Raw genomic sequence first — 20,134 nt, 5'->3', positions numbered from 1 at the left:
AGCTTGTACATTTGAGCGTTGAGTCTTTTATGACGCGAACTTTGGCTCTCACAATCAATGTTATGTTCCGCAGATATCGCTCACGGTTTAGAAAATTTTTCTTAACCCTTCTCCAGAGTTTCCCCTCCTTTCAATCAAAATCGGTTTTGCAGTATTCGCCAGTTCGATAGCTTCGCCATGATCCAGATTTTCTGTTTGAAGTACTCGATTCAAAGACAAAGTCAAAGAATGTACCCAGCTCAAAATATACATAGATATCAGACTAGTCAGTGGAATTGCGATTCATAAATGAGTGCATTTACAGGACTACATTTCTATTCAAATTTATGAAAAGTGATTCTCAATGAAGGGGGTTTTGACCACGAAAACCCCTCCCGTGCGCACGGGCCTGGATTTCAGTTTTACATTATTATTTTAAAAATAATTTCGTGTTTATGTAAAAATGTCAGAATTCCATCCATCATCAGTACTCAACATTATTTTACGTCACTTCTGCAAACACGAACACTTAAGTGTACATGTAATGTAAAACTAAGGTTGTAGTGTAGCAAGTGTATGTAAAAAATGATCAAAATTAGATGTACTAATTAAATGTATTTAATGTGGTATCAAACTACAATAAATGCAACAATGAACAAACAGCTGAGAATGTAATACGATTTGATACTTTGATATTTTTAATATTTTGAACACAATTTAATCGTTTATGTTCTTGGTTGTATTTTAAATGTGACCCAAGTTTTAGGTCAGTGAACAAGAAAATTAAATAATAAATTAGTTTGTGACCAAAACGATTTGTGTTTTGTTAGTTGAGTCCGTAAAATCTTTTTATTATTTTACAATTTGACAATAAAAGTATTTGTCTCTGCTACGAAAGTATTAACAAATAAATCTTTATACAAATCAGATATATCAAATATCAAAATACCAATTTTGGTTTATGTACAGTAAAGTTTTGATATATATGCTATTATAAATAATACTACAGATTGATTTAAAACACTTTTACCGCCAACCTCTCAAAAAATTGAAACACTTTGAAGAATACGAAAACATATTATAGTATATGATGAGTAGAAGTCAATCAAATAAAGCGAAATTTGTCCAAATTTTAAATTAAATCATCTAGTTTTTAGATCAAAGTTTTCATCAGAATTACAAAATAATCTTTATAATATTCGTCAATAAAAAACTTTTGGCAAAGACAGAAAAGAAGAACAGAAAAAAAATGTTTAGAATTTTCCAAAATCAAAAATTTAGAAATCATAAAATAATTTTTATTTTTGACAGTAAAGAATTTTCAACAAAAACTTGTACTTTATTATTTTTAACCGCTTATATATCGAAAGCGGTGAGGTTTATAATATCTAATGGCTTACAAATTAAATTTTTGCTCAGTTTTTTTTGCTTTCAAATGCTTGTACCTCGAGAAACGGTTAGGTAAAAAATATAGGGGGTTAAAAAATGCTGGGAATTGTCAATAATAAAAATAAGGAGAATATGGTGACCAGAATTAGGATACTTCTGTCCCATCCTATGAGGGTAAATTGAAAGCACTTCGCATGAAAATAAACAGATAAACATTTCCACCGGATCCCGAAATAAATTACTGATGTTGAGTTAATTCCTCGGTAAAAAGCTTCATTTCCTACAGTATTTTACATGCTTATCAGTTATGATTAATTCGTGACAATTATTAAAACTATTTTTTAATTTAATATTGCTGAAACTTTCGCAATGATATTGAATTTTTAATTTCCATATTTTTAAGTATAAAAACCTCATCAGTAAAATATATTGACCGTGATCATCACTTAAAAAATTTTGGGAGTCAAAATTTGCAATTTCTTTACTTGAACCATGAAAAGAATCAAAATATTTATGAAACAGTACACTGTTAAAGAGGATACATTTTTTCACTGTATTCTGCTTATTAAATATAACATGTTCCGTAATAACTTCAAGCTGTTAGTATTTTTTGTGAGGTTAAAAGCTTGGATGTCTGTAGTAGAAAGGTTAGATATAAGATAAGTAAAATGAGTTGATTTTTCATAAAATATAAATTAAATAAAAAATATACACATATTATATCAAACCTAGATAATATTACATTATGGTAGGGGAGCTGGTACTGACCCAATACATGAGGAAGCTATTGGTCTTCCAAGCCGTACACGTTGCAGGGTCCCGCCACACGGTCGGGAAAAAATTTGACCAAAGACGAAACTTAGTTTTAACGATTAATGAAAGTCAAAATAAAGTCAAAGCAAGGAGAAAATGTATTATATTCGAAATGTATTATAAAATGAATCTTTCCAGGTGTTAGTTGTTGCAAAAATAATTTGAAAATCTACAAATTGACCAAGGATGAGCTTTTGCCAGTTGATAGTTGGTGTAATAAGTAAACGAAAAATCACCATCTTTCATTAAATGACAGTTGCGAATATCGTCTTCCAAGAGCTTCAACTTTTCCCAGATGTTAGACATTGTAGAACTAATTTTAAAATGTACAAATTGACCAAGATTGAGCTCTTGTCAGTAGGAAGTTGGTGTAATAAGTAAACGGAAAATCATCGTCTTCCATTAAATTACCGTTGCAAACATCGTCTTACCTGGTGTTAGACATTTAGAAAATAATTTTAAAATGTTCAAACTGACCAAAGTCGAGCTTTTGTTAGTAGATAGTAGACTATCGTCTTCCATTAAATGAAAGGTCCAAACATCGTCTTTCAAGAGCTTCACGTCTTCTCTGGAAAGACGATGTTTGAAACTGTTATTTAATGGAAGACGATTATTTTCCGTTTACTTATTACGCCAACTATCTTCTGAGAAAAGCTCAAATTTGGTCAACTTGTACATTTTAAAATTATTTTTGCAATGTCTAACACCTGGGAAGACGATGTTCGCAACTTTCATCTATTGGAAGGCCATGATTTTTCGTTTACTTGATACGCCAACTTCCTACTGAAAAAAGCTGAACCTTGGACAATTTGTACATTATAAAATTATTTTGAAATATCTTACGCCTAGGAAGACTTGAAGCTCTTGGCAGATGTATGCAACTGTAATTTAATGGAAGACGATGATTTTTTGTTTACTTATTACACCAACTATATACTGGCAAAAGCTCAACCTTGGTGAATTTGAACATTTTAAAATTATTTTTGCAATGTCTTACACCTGGGATGACGCATTTTACAATATATTTCGAATGTAAGACTTACATTTTCTCGTTTCTTTGACTTAAATTAATCATTAAAAATAAATTTCGTCTTTGGTCAAATTGTACATTTGACATTTTGTTCCCGATGTTCTGGCCCTACTGTCGAACCTTGCAACGTATACGGCTTGGAAAACCAATGGCTTAATCATGTATTGGGCGAGTACTATCGATAAATGGTGTTCTCAACCTTGCACAAATTGTGCAAAAATTTCTGTCATCAGCTCCCCTGCCATTATATACGAGTGGTATATGAATTTCAATAGTTTCACTGAACTATTTCATATCAAATTATTAAAAATTATTTACAGATAATGTAAGTATATGTCTAAATAATTAGGTAGGTACAGTTATTTATGAGATATTCTAATAAAAACACATAATAATGAAGTAATTTTTTTATATCATTCAGATTCACTTATATAATATCGTCAATATAAACTTCGAGCAAATATTTAAAAAAACACGAAACAGATATTTAAAAAAAATCAAATTGGGGAAACACTTTTTGGTTTCTTTTATTTTGTATACAATTTCATATTGGAAAAGTGTGGAACAGATATGTAAAGCTATTTGTTTAATACCATTTTACTAACTGCAATAAAATCAATAATATTTTGTTACAAATGTCTACAAAAACATTGAAATTTTAAGTCATTAAAAATAGATACGTGTTGGCTAGGGCACTTAATGCACCTTGAATCACCTCTAAATTTCATGAAAGATGAAAGAATGTTACTTACGAAACAGCAACTATATTGTTGTTCATATTTTTTCAATGGTCGTTTTCCGCTTTCCACATTGAAAACGACCCAATTTTCAAAGTTTTCATAAATGAAGCTGAAATGAAACCACTTACGAAGTTTCGTAATGAGGGTTAGCCACGAAATCATCGCCCCTTTGTACTGTAGACTATATTGCATCTAGTGGAGCGATGGTTGTATAGAGCTTTTAGAGACGACCCGTATGTAAAAAAGCGTTAGATATAAAAATTTACTCGTACCAGATTTCTGGTAGCAAGATTAATACAAGAAATTTATGCCCAAAGTACTAAGAGTTTAACTTTGGAAAAAGTTGAAAAATTTTTTGATTAAAATCGAAATGCTCTTAAACGTCAAAAGTGCGAAAATAATCACGTAATTATTATAAGTAAGCATGCACCAAATTTATGTGACAATCCATATAAATCCTTTCTCAAGTAAAGCTGGAATGAGTTAAAATAAAAGACAACTTCCTTCATTAAAGTACTTAAAATTTGAAAATAAATAAGCGTTCTACGTTATTAAAAGAAAGGTCTACGTCTTTGTTAATAAAAATTTTTATTCCAGTGCTAAGCGTGTGCATTGCTATAGTTCGCATTTGTTTCAGGTGATTTAGAATGTGTGTTAAGTAGATTTTATTGTTTTTTTTTAAAGTATAGATTTTAATCCGAAATTCTTAAAGAACGGCGATAGTTATCTGAAGCTTTTTTAGTGCTACTATTTGGATAAGACAGTCATACCATATAATAACAACAAAATTTTAAATCTAGTCCTAGCAACCCTTACTTTTAATGAATAAAATAAGGGAAGAAAACCGTTTATTTGATAAATATATGTAAAAACATCCCATTTAAGTAAACTGAAAGACAACGATCCTACTCGAGTATTTTCCTTTTTTTATTGCTTTTATCAAAAAAATCACATGATAACAATCGCTTAAATTGCGAATAAAAAAAAAAATTATTCTTTACTGTGTTCAATTAAATGTTAGAACAGGGCATAAAAGTTAAATATTAAAATTATTTATTAAATATTATTATTTTTTTAGTTTAAATAGTTATGATTAAAAAAGAAAAATTTTTTTCCACGAATTATTCGAAAATAATAAAATATAACTAATGGATTGCTAAATCATGAAAATACAATATAAAACTTCAGATAACTATTACAATTTTATTGTAAATTACTGCTTATAGAACAGAAAAGCAACATTTTAAATTGTGTAGAATTGATATGAAATTTGTTCCAAAAACATTAAATTTTATTGCATTTATAAAAACTGGAATCCATAGCTTTACATGCCTTTAGTTGTATATCAAAATAAATTTTTTTTTTATCCAATTCATGCAGAACAGTTTTTATTTTAGTTAATGTTTTAAGTTTTTTATCCGTACAATCAAAAAAACAAAAGTGAATTGTTTTCAAAACTTGTGAACTGCTCAATTAAAAACATGAGGAGTGAAAAAATTAATGAACGGAAAAAAAAAAAAATTGTATTCAAATTTGAATGGTTGTATACAATACCTTGTTCTTGTTTAGATTTTTCCATTGCCATACAAGCGGTTCTCCATTCTTGTAATTCTGGTGATGGAATAAGACCTGCTGATCCAGCGGCATTATCTTTACGAGCTTGCCACCAATGATGATCATCTTTACTAATTATCTACAAAATGAAATATTATCTTTTATTCATTTATAAAAAAAACATTATTTTTATTAAATTTATTAGAGATTATTAATCCTAAATCTGAACCTGATTCTGTGGGAATATTTTCGCATCAAGATAATATTATAGTCTTTTAATTGTACGTGAACTTTATATTACCTGTAAAATGTCACCAGTCTTGAATGCTATACCAGCTTGAGCACATGGAATTAATTCATCGTCTAATGGGTCATAATCGAATTGTGCCCGTACAAATATCTGTAAAAGATAATTATTATTAAAATAACATTTGTTTTATATGGCAATAAATTAGATTTTAACAAAAATTTATAATAAATAAGAAAAAATCTACGACTACCACCCAAAATTTATTTGGTATATTTATAGATGAGGCTTTGATGGATACAAATGTAACAGTGTTGTAATAATATCATAAAAGTTCTCGTTTTGCGCTTATTTAAATTAATGTTAAAAGAACTCTTCTGGCTCATTCACTTTTGATTATACTTCGAGTGACCAGTTTTTATTAGAGTGTTCAAATATTAGAAGAAGAATTCTTGACGTACTTTTCTTACAGCATTCAGTTAATTTTATTCGCTGAACACGAGAGTAAGATTATTCGAAAAATATATTTGCAAGAAATAAAATTTTTACTAAAAATCTGCTTTTCATCTTTTTTACAAATTATATAAAATTTTCTAGGTACCACATTTTTTAACTTTCCCCGTTCATTTATAAATCGATGTGTTTTCATTCAATACAATAATCTCATCATGTCAAGAATTATTAAGGGTGGATACCTTCCATATTCTGTGTAAGTAATCTATCTTAAGAACCGATCAATTTCATTTTTTTATCATGGTTGAATAAAGAAATTTTATGCTCTATCAAATGAAATATAACAAAGTAAGAGGTGTCATTTAAAATTTCAAAACTAGGGGTGAAAAGGTGAAACCTAAAATTCTCTTGGTACCGTTTTTGAATTACGATATGTAAATTGAAGTGTTTTCCTCAAAACAATAATCACATTCCGTTAAGAGTTATTAAGGGTGGATACTTTTGAAATGAAAACACTTTATAACAGTGTAGCTTATCCATTCTGGCAAAAGGCACACGGGACATAATAAATGTACTTAAAATAAACATTTGAATAGATAGACGCTCAGTTTAAATATAATTTCTTTTAATAATGAAAAAAAGCTTGTTGGATATTATTTACATAATATATGCGTGTAAATATGCAAATAAAACTAATGCGAAACTGAGTGTATGATACCATGCGATTTTCATAATTAAAATGGCTACGTTTAAAATGTTATCATTAAAATAATAATTGAAAAAATGCACATGCTTATATTGCTTGCTCTACATCTACAATAATTAATATTAAAATTAAAAGAACTGAAAAAAAAATCATATCGCATAAATACATCACACCAGATAATATTTCAAGGTTGGTACTTACTAATACTGGAAGAGGTTTAATCCTGAATAACTGTTTTTGATTGCAAAAAAGAAGAAAAATCATTATATTTCCATATAAAAAATATTATCAATATATTATTAATTTATTATCAATCAATTAATTTAAATTTATGTTTGTTAATTTTTTTTAAACTTTCTAGTTGTGCGAACTTTGATTGAACACAGGTATTTGTTTAACTTTCCCCAAGCTTAAAATTGATGAATATTCGTTCGTTCAAAAAAAATCAAAATCGATCCATCCGTTTAGGAGTTTAAATACCACAAAATCAGGTCTGATCGATTGTGGCATCGTAGCTCCTAAATGGATGACCTGATTTTTTATTTGTTTGAAAGGTACTTTAATCGAGAGTGTTCTTAGATATGTTTCAAGAAAATATGGCCAGTCGTTTGAAGATCATCACATCTATTTTAGTTGTTATCGGGTACAGAATCCTAATCTCGAACTTGAAACATAGCAAGAACATTCTCAATCAAATAAACTTTAAAAAAATAATCAAAATCCGTTTATCTTTTTAAAAGCCACGATGCCACAGGTAGACACACAGAGATACAGATACTTTACAACACAATTTATAAAAAGTTGATAGGCAAATATTGAAGTTCATCCGATTCTTTCGAGCGTCAGAAAAAATAATTTTTGCATTTGTTTATACAATGCTCTTCTTATTTCAATGTTTTTCAAATAAATTATCTATAAATTATGATAATTATTCAATTATTATTATTAAATTTAATACGAGGATAAAAAATTAGAATTCTACCCTTAGTATCCCTGAAACGAAATAATGTTAGAAGATATTAGGTATGTAATTGCACATATTTTGAACAACTTACCATTATAGACTTACCAAATAGTTACAAAAACACCCAATAAATCATAATAGATTCATGTTTTATCAAGAAGTTATGGAGAAAGTATATAAAACTCATCCTCGTAAAAGAGGCAAAATATCGCGCTGCTAATTTAAAAAAACCTAACTCCAACCGTTTTCTAAATGTTTTTTTTAGCGTTTTCGAATGTATGTAAAATAACCTACAGGAAAAAATATTTAAAACATCGAAACTGATTAGTTAATATTTAAAAATTTTTAAAATATTGTGACATGATTCGGCGCCTGTACAACCAAAAAAAACGTTATTACCATTTTTGGTTTAAAGTATACGATTAAGGAGATATAAGCCGAAACGATTTTTCTCAAAATGGTAGCACTTCCCCTTTCCAAATTCTACGGATTTTGTGCATTTACATTTAATACATGATACTGAACCTATTAAAAAATATATAAAAATTTATTTAGTGTATTTGGGACAAGAGTAACGGACTCTTCTATTCCTTGTATTAATTCAGTCCGCAGGTGAAATGACTTCTGAATGCCGCACGTACCAAAAGGTTTTATTATTCTGTTTTCTACAAATCAAATTTTGTCAGTAAATTGGTGCAAAAACTATTTCATAGCAACCTAAAAAAATTGACGGAAAGCAGAAATTTTTAATAAACTTTAAATTGGTATAGCTTGGACAATTTCTGCTTGAATTTTTAGCTTTTTCGGATACGGAACCCTAAATTCGAAAACATAGCTAAGAAAACTCTCGATTAAATTACCTTTCAAACAAAACCAAAAAAATCAAAATCGGTTCATCCGTTTTGGCGCTACGATGCCACAGACAGACAGACAGACACACACACATAGTGGTCCAAATTATAACACCCCTTTTTTTAGTGCAAGGGTTAAAAATACTGAACTTTAATTTACGAGAAATTAAACATGGATTACAAAATAAATACCTGTATTCAAACATGTTTACACAATCATGAAATAATTCTATATTTAAGTTTAATATTTATTATTAAAAATTAAATAACCAATTAAACAAACAGATAAATTATTCAAAAAAATAAATTAATTAAATAAAATATTTAAAGTACTTAAAAACCAAAAATTCTGGTGTGATGAATTGACGAAATAAATAAATACATAAATATAACTAATTTTAGAATAAAAATGAATGTTAGACCGTCAGTAGGATAATTTAATTTTTAAAACACAATCACTACCTGCTTATTTAATCCTAAAATCTAATTTTATCGATTTTAGATAAATTGATTGATTTTATGAAATTTAATTCAAATAAGATTTGTCTAAACTAACTAATTAATAATTTATCTAGATTATGAATATTTTAAAGATGAAAGGACTATTTAAAATTATCTAAATATATTAATTACTCTTTAAAAATGACTAATTATATCTAAAAACGATTAACGAGCGTTTTTTGAAAGCGGGTGATTAAATATTCTCTAAAATTTAAATATCTTGAAATATCTTCGAAAAATTGCAGACTACGAAAAAAATTATTGACTAATAAACATAGAATTCTTTAGAAAAATTGTCCTATGTGGTATTTTCGACAGAAATTGAAATAAATGTAAAAAGTTCTGTATATTTTTGTACAAATAAGTTTTGTATACAAGTTGGGCCATTTTAATCTATTACGGTTAATAGCTCGATTTGTGGTTTACCAATTAAAAAATAATTTAAACAAAAATTGCATAGTTTGATGGAGGACATTATGTTCTGCCATCAGATTGGACCCTGTTTTCTGGGTTGCTTTATTATAAAATTTAGATCCTAAACGATAAGAATAACACTTTAAATGAGAAAATCAACATTTTTTATTTGAAGCATTTTTTCGAAAATCGTTAGCTTTCGGAGAAAATGTGATTTTAAATGTCATTAACAAATATAACCATTTGCGCCACTAACTCATGCTTTACGAATGATATTTGACATCTAAGAAACACTTTCCATGAGGTTTTAGCAAAATGCGAGCGGTTTCTTTCATTTTCCTTAATTTGTAACATCTTTAACTGTACTATAATTATAATAATAATATATCACATAAACATATATTATTGGTCATGTTATAAACGTGTACCACCCACATACTTTATTAAATCCAAATATGATTATGGTACGTACATGTTATTGAAGAGTTAGTTAGTGAAGCATAAAATACCCATTAATTAACAATTATATACATGTACTAGTTATGTTGGTTACACAAAGAAGGGAAGGTTATCTAGGTAAGTCCTCTGGCTAGATCAACCAATATATCGCAATTGATCATGAACTATTTTCGTGTTTTTTCAAATACGTAATTTTCAATCAGTAGTATTGAATAAAATAAATTATTTAAAAAATAATAAACCTAATTGAGTCAAATTTAAACTGAAAAGACAAAAGCAAGTTCAACAATGTATTTTATATCGATTTTTAATGACTTTTTTCTTAAAAATTTGCACGGATACCTAAGCTGAAATTTTAACCACATATTCTTTGAGTAAAAGACTACCTACAAACAAATTTTGAGCATTTAAATCAAACATTGTTGTTATGCTCATACATCCTTAACAGTCAGGACCCATTAAAATCTACACCGGCTCGAATAATACCAATAATGGGTGACGATTGTTAAAGTCGCTGTGTAAACTGCTGGACTTGTTTTTTCTGTTCAGTTTATATTTATTGAATTTTGAATAGTCGAATTTATTGATCTTTGAATAGTTTTATATTTTTATTTGACCTTTTTAGATTTTCAAATACCTAATCAACGATACCCCATTTATTATAGTTTTTCGACTTTCATTTGCAGCTTATGTATGTATTTATGTTTGGTCTCAAAGGAAGTTTGCGTGAAACGATTTAAATGATTATTCCGTTAATAGATTTGTCTATTTCATAGCTATTCAAAGATACCCCACTTGACATAGTTCGACTACATTTTTTCTTTTTCACAATATTATTGCCGCAGCACTCGCAAGATTAAGAAAAATCGATTGACGTAAGAATTATCAAAATCGAACCACGCGTTTGGTCTCTAGTGTGCCACATAAGAATATGCATACATTATTTTCACAATATGGTGTCTGGTGGTCGTTGTATTGATTTTCATTACTGTCACATCTTCAGTAGCACTCGCAAGGTTAAGACAAATCAAGTGACGTCAGAATCATTAAAATCGGCCGATGTGTTTGGTCCCTAGTGTTCCATATAGGAATACACATACATTGTTTTTCTCAATATGGCGTCTGGAGTTCGCCATATTGAATTTTCATTACTGCCACATCTTCAGTAGCATTTGAAAGGTTAAGAAAAATCGATTGGCATATGAATTATCTAGTGTTCCACATAAGAACAGGCATACACTAATAAACCTATTACCACCCACTCATTTGGATTGCTCAGTCGGGTTCAATGAGTTCAACGAGTTTTTGAATTTTGAGTTTTTTAAATGGCTTTATTTCTTCTACATAAATGTTGAGGTAAGGTTTTAAAATGGAATGAATTCACAGGAATTTTCGCGGCCATTAAATACTATCAATAGTAAATATATGTAAGAAACCACAGATTTAATTCCTGATACTTTTGCTTGAAAAAAAAACACGGGTTGCACTCCGGGAGTGCCGGCAGAAGTGAAAACTTGAATATTAACGTTGTGCATTTTTGATATTTTGGAATTGGAATAATTTTGCACGAATTGCTTTAATTATCAGTATAAAAGTACTATCATTTATGTGGTAGAATACAATATTTATTTATTGCGCTATCATACACAAACATGACAATTTCATGAACGAACATTTTTTACCCATTACAAAAAAAGTGTACAACGCCGCTAAAGAAGTTTTCACTTAAAAAACAAAAAAAAAACCAAAAAAAATTATATTTTTAATAAAAAGGCAACCGCACACAGTGTTCCCAAGCGGTCACCCGTCCAAGTACTGACTGTACCCAATGTTGCTTAACTTCAGTGATCGGACGGGAGCAGGTGTACTGACTGTGACATAGTCTTACGCTTTTTTGATCAGGCCACGTGTCTTGTCGTGAGTTTAACATTTTTTACCCATTACAAAAAAAGTGTACAACGCCGCTAAAGAAGTTTTCACTTCAAAAAAAAAATGTTTTTCGTTAAAATTATTAAGCTGTGCTGTTACTTGCCGTTACATCGCATACGGGACATCCGATATACTAAATATTAAATTTATTAAGTATTAAAGGCATATATTGTATTTTGTATTTAAAATAAGTTTTTAGTTTATATGATATTTTGTTTAATAAATTGGCTATTAGATATAACATTACACTTAAAATGTGATGAAAATTAAAATATTTAATTCATGTCTTTATAATTTTACATTTTCATTATCATAAGTACCTATCTTGTTTTACTAAAATGTAAATTAATCATTATAAAATTATTAATAACAATATCGTTAAGATATACATCAATAGCACCGTCCCTAAATTTATCCACCCGCGCCTGCCAGCCTAGACCATTACGCACTTTTACGCACGAATCACTACAAGTTACGAAATTAGGAGAGTCTATTGATTTTATTATATAGACACCATTTAAAAACAGATTTATCAATATTAAATTATCCTTTATAAGCAGGTAAATTTTTTAATACCCCTTACGGTGTTAAATTTACAGATACCTGTTAAAGTTAGCGTTTTTAACATGTAAATCCTAAAGGTATGCTTTATTATATAACAAGCATAATTTTCTTAACATTAATTTGGAAAACAATCTTCTTTAGTTAAAAGCATGACAAATATTTCCCTTTAACGAAAATTATAACAAAATGGTGTCTCCCGCTTTCATAGTTTTTGCAAATTCAGAATTTTAGGACGTATAAAAGGGTTTTTGGGGTCGCCGTGAGGCCCAGGCCTAGGGCGGCAGAATTTGAAGGGCTGCAAAATTTATGAAATGCCAAAATTTTAGAGTCACAAAAAAGTAAAGACAATCAATTATAAAAATTGGTTCAGAATAGTTTTTATACCATGCATATATGTAATATGCAAGGTATATTAAGTTTAGTCCCAAGTTTTTATACCATGCATATATGTAATATGCAAGGTATATTAAGTTTAGTCCCAAGGTTTGGTAAAGTTGTAAAAATCACTTTATTAGTCCATTTCCGATTGTCTGTCTGTCGTCTGTCACCTGTCGTCTGTTGTCTATCGTCTTTCGTCTGTCGTCTGTCGTCCGTCGTCTGTCATCTGTCGTCTGTCATATGTCTGTTCGTCTGTCATCACGATTACTCAAAAACGAATAGAGATATCATGCTGAAATTTTTATAGCGTACTGAGGACGTAAAATATGGTCAAGTTTGTAAATGAGCAACAAAGGTCATTTGGGTCATGGGTCCGTAGGATCCATTTTGTAAACCGTTAAAGAAAGAACAAAAGTTTAAATGTAAAAAATATTCCTTATAAAAAAACCAACTTTTGTTTCAAACATTTTTTCGTAAATATCACTGTTTACCCGTGAGGGCGCAAATTAGGCGTAAATTGTATAGCATGGTAATATCAGTTATGTATGTGTGACATGTATGTATGTGCAATGTTACAGAGTCATCAACACTGTCTATGCATGGTATTTCAACAATCAACTCAGTCAATTGTTTGTTTTCACTTGTTATAAAAAATTTTCGATAGAAAATATTATAATCCAATTCATTAATCTACTTCTCAATCTGTGTGGGTTAATTTTTTAATCGATCAATGATATTCTTTATCGAGTAATGTTCTTTACTTTCTATTCCTTTAGTGAGATTAATCTCACGTGTATGAAGCATTTTGAAATTATTTAATCCAAATGACTTCTCTATTTGTTTTTAGTGTGAAATAAAAATACCAAAGATTTGTATGTCCCTGATTTTAAAAAAAAGTTTGGAGACAAAGAAATGTGGACATTGCTCTCAGTATTTTTTTGAGAATTCCGGCTACAAATTGTTCAGGCGAAAGATCTTTTTCTACTCTTAAAAGGGTAAAAACCTATTTACGCGCAAGCATGGGCCAAGATAGACTTATGCACTTGCATTACTGTCTATTGAAGCCCAACTAGTCCAAAAAATTAATTACGACGACATAATTGACGTTTTTGCAAGGACCAAAGCCAGGACAAAGATTAGAAATATATAAAGAATATAAAACACACCTAAATGAATAATAATTAATATACACACCAAAATTAAATTAATTTAAAAATGAAAATTAAAAAAAAACTTGAATTAAAATGAAATAAATAAAAAAATGAAATTAATGCGATACAACAATAAATACTAATTAAAATGTTCTTCCCTGTTTTTTTAAGATAAATGATATTTTTTAAGTTGAACTTACTTCGCATGGTGGAGGCGCACTTCGGTATGATGGTACTATTTTAAATGTAACTGATCCTCGTGCTTCACGCTGAAAATAAAGTTTAAATTAAATACGTATTTTTTTCATCTATGAACGATACTTAATTCAAATTTTTAATTAGATTATCTTCATTATCTTTATCATCAAAAGTGCCTTCATTGGCAATAATGAACAATGTTATTTTAGTAATATTTGACTAACCACTGCTATCATCGGCATGACGAAAGATTGAGGCTAAACTGCTTGAGTTTAAGCAAATTTTTTTTCTGGAGAATAAATGATACTTACAAGAATCTTTTGTAAGGCATTCACTGACTGATTTGCTACAGGAACACCATTTATTTCACGTATTTCATCGCCTACGTGTAAGGTTGCTTGTCGATGTATCATACCACCATGCATAATACGTGCTACTATACATTTACCATCTTCATTCATTTTTAATGTTATACCCTGCAAATAAAAAAAAAAGGAAACTTTTCAATTTTACTCTATCGATAAGTATAATACATCGAAAAAGAATTTTTTTTTTCAATTGAGCTATAAACGTTATACAGTGTAAAAATTTTTTTGTAAATTTACCAACCATTTGTGAAAAAGTATAGTAATATTAAAGAAGCATGCAATCTTCAAAATATTTTCGGGGTTGCGTTGTGGAAAATGAAATTTTTCGAACTTGTCGGTTAACTTAACTTTATTTTGAGTCGATTGGTGAAAATCTCATCTTTCTAATATGAACAGAAAATCTTTTTTTTTTTTTTTTGGTGGTATTTCACGCGCTCTCTTAACAATTAACACTCAAGCACTTAAAATAAAATTAGGCCAAAAATTGGTTAGAGAAAAGTCTTGAGAACATTTTTTGTTAATTTTGACCACAATTTTTTCCGAAGCGATCAGCCTACACTTTTACGTTCAGGTGCATGTTTTAAACGCGATTCTGCGTAAGTTTTCCATGCGAAAATGAATCATGCTCAATGTCGAATTTTGCCAGGTCTATATAGTCTGTTAATTCAAGAAATAGTGTGTGGTGCACACTATTTTTCTTTATTTTCGGCCGAAAGTACGTACTAGCTGCTTTTGTTGGGAGGCCGTACTTTCGGCCTTTTATAAAGAAAATATATTAATGCAGACAAGAAAGTTTTCAGTCATTAAATTATTGGTATGACTTCTGGAGATCATAGTCATGACTATTTGTATATAAAAGTGATTTATAGCGTTACTGTATATCATATTTTAAGGATCGTCCCACATTTTTGTCCCTCCGCTCCACATTTTTGTCGCTCCGGGAGGTTGCCCGGCTCGCCCTTCCCTGGATAGGACCATGGTGTAAATTATTACACGGTTGTTCATTTTAGTAATTGAACCCTCATTATGTATTTTTTCCAGTAGCTAGAAAGAGTTTGACTATAAAAAAAAGAGAATTAAACTAAGTAATTACCATAGGTTCATCTGTATTTTTTTGAAATTGAACAAGGCGCACTCTGGTAACATTTTCCATTTCGATTTCACCATTTGGACCATCCAAATCGTCACCGCCATTGAGGTAGGGTAACATAGGCGGTGGTGTAACTCGCATTGCATCCTCTCCATACACCTCGTGTGCCACCACGTCATGTGCCTGCAGTAGTGCCTAAAACAATAAAAGAATATCTATGTAATTATCACACTGAAAATGATAAATGTACTTTTAATTAGAGCAACATTAAAACTTATATACTAGAAGATACACAACTTGTTGGAAAATATCTTTAAAAACGTTTTTTTACTTTTTGAAGAAAGCTATAACCATACAAGTTTGGAATTTAGAACTTGTATAAAGTGGACCATCTGTTTAACTTTTAACATCGTTTTTAACAAAAATCTCTATAGAACATAAAAAACTTTTAACAAAAAAAATACTGACTTAAAAAATAAATTTCCAAAACAAATTAATATGCACTAAAAAGTAAAAAATAATTGCGACTTCTTGTTAAAAACAAACAATAATCCAAATATTTTTAGAGTTATCCTAAGTAAAGTGAAATAAAAAATATTAGACTACTTAAAATTCAATCAAATAATTAAGATAATATAATGTAATTACAATTTATTGCTATTTTTGGAGTCGATGTCAGCCAAGTTAATGTAGCAAACTGTTCTGTCACAGTTATTTTCTTGGCTGACACCGATTCCAAAAATAGCAATACTTGTACCTACATTATATTATCTTAATTATTTGATTGACTTTTAAGTAGTCTAATATTTTGTATTTCATTTTACTTTAATTTTTAGTGCATATTAGTTATTTTGGAATGGTTTTTTTGAAGTCGGATTTTTTTTTGTGTTTTTTATTTTTAGTGAATCTGAAGTACACTAAATTAAGTAATTTGTCACTACAAAAAATAATCGAAATCGGTTGGCGTGATATTGGGTTATTCGTCTATTGTCACTCTCGAATATTTCATGCAAGCTGTTATTACTAGTCTTGTTCTCGACAAGATAGATTCTATGTGAAGCCCCAACTGTATTAAGACATTATATCCATCTTGAACTACAAAAAATAATTTAACCAATAACAAGTTATATGAATGTCCTTGTGATCGTTAATACAAAGGATGTTATTCTTATTCTAAAATAGAAATTTATTGTTTTAAGAATTCAAGAGGATGAGAATAAGGGTGAAGTATTTAAATACATAACGACATGTATATAATATACGGGATGTTTTTTTTCCCAAATAATAAAAATTCGTTATTGAAGAAACTAAAGATTATTTTGTGATTCTGGTCAAAAATTTAATTTGAAAGACATTAAATATTATAGTTTGGATAGTATTTCTTGACTTCTGAAAATAATCATCATATCTCACCGTTTCCGATATAAAAAGGTACATGTTTTTGCAGAAAATTCGTTATTGACGCAAACAAAGATTACTTTGGATTATTTTTGAACAAAGAATATTCTAAACAGTTTTTAACTCTTGACATTCTTTACCTTAGCCGTTTTCGATATATAAGCGTTTAAAAAAATGCTAATTAATTAGCTCAAAAATATATATTTTAATCAAAATAAAAATTTAATCAAAAATATATTATTATTTTATGTATGGCTGAAATTGAGGATAAAATCGAAAACGTTGAGGTCAGGTAAAAAATCTCAAGTACCCAAAATATAATACCAAATGATTCAAAAATCAAATTTTTCCCACAAATCTTTATCTTTCGTCAATAATGATTTTTCGGCGAAAATCCGCATTTTTTTTTCAAATGCTTATATTTTGAAAATAGTAAGGTTGGGTAAAAACTGTCTGGATAAAAAAATGCCTAGAATCGTCTAAAATATAAAATCCAATACTTTTTAGATATTAAACAAAGATGATGTCATGTTCGGAAGTAAGGAACTTCTGCCCTACGATATGGGCGTAAATCCAAAATTCACAAGTTCGCATGAATATGATTTCGCTGAAGACAGACATACTTTTTCCATCAGCTTCATGGTCAAATACTTTGTTTTCTACAATTATTAGTTATTTCGCCTCAAATACTGATTGTATCTTACAGAGAAATGTATTAAATCTATTCAAATAAATATTCCCGTAAATTTCAAGATCCATATTGAATTCTAACCAAATATAGATGTGTACCCCCTATATGTAAGTACAATTAGAAAGAGAATGATAGGACGATGATGATTATACTTCTTCACTTAAATAATGCATTGAATAATAAGAAGAGAGTCGAGTCTTTCTTTCTCAGTTCTCATTGACATACTTTTTATTTTATTAAGAAATAAAACGTGTTAGTTAAGTGGATAAAGAACAAAAGTATAAGTTTATTAATAAAAGTGTTATTTTAACACAATAGGTTTTGTATTTCAAAAATAAAGAAAATGATGACCCAAATTTTTTAATAAGGGAAAACATTTATTCATTCTATTTAAAATTTATTTATATTTAATAAAATATAATTTAAGTTGGGTTGCATTCATCATCACAAAGTTTGAAAATAGTAGAGCCGATATTTTTTAGGCACAATAGCGAAGTTTGAATTCTTTAAGTCCTTATCATTTTAAAATCTGATATCCTGATATATTATTCGGTCCGTGCGTGAGTTTCGTTTCTATGGTAACGATACACTACTTTAATTATAGAATTGTATGGATTGCATTTAAGATTTACAAATTTTATATGTCTCACAAATTTAAATAAATAATTATGATAATTTACATTTGAAAAATAATATTTGTGCAATTTGATTTCTTATTTTCACAATTTTTAATGCATTAAGTTTAATTAATTCGTGTTTTTCAATAATTTAAATTTGACATTTCTATAACATTAACATGCAAAGAACTGCAAATTAGTCATAACAGCCCCCTTTAACGCCAAAATTTTTCACTGGAAGCGCTGGCATCGATTTTATTGTCCCTACCATGACTACGCACACAACGAATACAAGGTTTACAAAATGGGTCCTACGGACTCAAGACCCAATTGACCTATGTTGTTCATTTAGGAATTCGACCTCACTTGTTACGTCCTGAGTGTGCTGTAAAAATTTCACAGACGGACGGACAACCGAAAATGGAGTATTTAAATTATTCTATGAACACCTATGCCAAAATTTGGTTCATAGCATCAATATTTCCAAGCGGTACAAACTTGAGACTAAAATTAGTATACTATGTATATTTCATATACATGGTATACAAATATCTTACATTAGTTCATATATACTGTTCATCATACTAACAAAATTATTCACTTATGTGCTTTATTCAAAGCCAGTAGACTTTTTTTTCACAGAAGAAGACTTTTCTATTATTATAACAATCTCGTTATAATAATGGTATAATGTATTTATCTTATCAACAAAAGACATTTCATAAAATGAAAAATGATGTAGGCTACTATTTTCTATTTGTGTACTTTTATTAATGTACCAAGAAAATCAACCATAATTTGCCATCACTATTATGTACCTGATTTTGTTCCTGTTAAATTCATTAAAGTGGCTGTCATATGACTAGTTCAACTAGTTAACTAAGCAAATTGTATGACGTAAATGTAATAAAATGCTCTAAAAATATCGTAAAAGCATCATTTACGTTTTCTGTTATACTTGTTTCTTTCTTTTCAGCATTTATTTAGCGCAGTCGGGCTTTTTATTTGTTTAATTTTTTTATTCGTTAAGTACTAGCTTTTATTTCGGAGAAGCGATCGAAGTTTCACCATTATTTTCTAAGGAGGTAGTTTTGTGGTCAAAAGATGATCAACTTCAATAATAGGAAACCCATATTTTTAAACGCGGATTAAATGTTTGATTTTTATTTTTAATTTTTTGTTCGAAAGGTACTTTGATCGATAGTGTTCATACTCAACAGCTAGGAAAAAGGCGATGATCTTTAACGAATGAGCATGGCTTAAAAGATGGCAGACATAAGTCTCGATCAAATTACATCTCAAACCTAAAATTAAGACAAAATCGTTTTATTAATTTAGGAACTACGATGCCACAAGCTAATCGATCAGGCCTGATTTTTAGCATCGTAGCTCCTAATCGTAGGAATTGATTTTGATTTTTTCTTTGTTTAAAAGGTAATTTAATCAAGAGTGCTATGTTTCAAGTGGGAATTTAGGGTTCAGTATATTCCAAGCATACAAAAAAAGAGGCAGATTTTCAAACGTGTGAATAAATTTTCGTTAAGTAAAATATAGCTAGGAGCACTTCTTGTAAAAAATCCAGCTGTGAGTAAAATTCTTAAAATATGAGAATATCAAAAATTTTATTTCAATTTTAGTAAAAAAAAAAAA

General features: G+C 29.1%; 1 protein-coding gene across 2 annotated transcripts in view; it reads right to left on the bottom strand.

The window, feature by feature from the left end:
- Window positions 1-20,134, bottom strand: part of LOC123299093 (peripheral plasma membrane protein CASK) — a 461,651-nt gene that overhangs the window by 13,313 nt on the left and 428,204 nt on the right. The window contains exons 11-16 of one of the 2 annotated variants that reach the window (XM_044881315.1): window positions 15,782-15,973; window positions 14,632-14,796; window positions 14,323-14,391; window positions 7,113-7,142; window positions 5,807-5,905; window positions 5,506-5,644 (exon numbers count right to left, since the gene is read on the bottom strand). In XM_044881315.1, coding sequence (XP_044737250.1) covers window positions 5,506-5,644; window positions 5,807-5,905; window positions 7,113-7,142; window positions 14,323-14,391; window positions 14,632-14,796; window positions 15,782-15,973 — 694 coding nt within the window. The remainder of the gene's footprint in view (window positions 1-5,505; window positions 5,645-5,806; window positions 5,906-7,112; window positions 7,143-14,322; window positions 14,392-14,631; window positions 14,797-15,781; window positions 15,974-20,134) is intronic. The other variant, XM_044881316.1, reaches the window with a different exon arrangement.

Source organism: Chrysoperla carnea, chromosome 4 (assembly GCF_905475395.1).
Source record: "Chrysoperla carnea chromosome 4, inChrCarn1.1, whole genome shotgun sequence".
Lineage (NCBI taxonomy): Eukaryota > Metazoa > Arthropoda > Insecta > Neuroptera > Chrysopidae > Chrysoperla > Chrysoperla carnea.
Note: the sequence above shows the minus strand (reverse complement) of the source record. Positions and strands in the feature narration are given on the sequence as shown.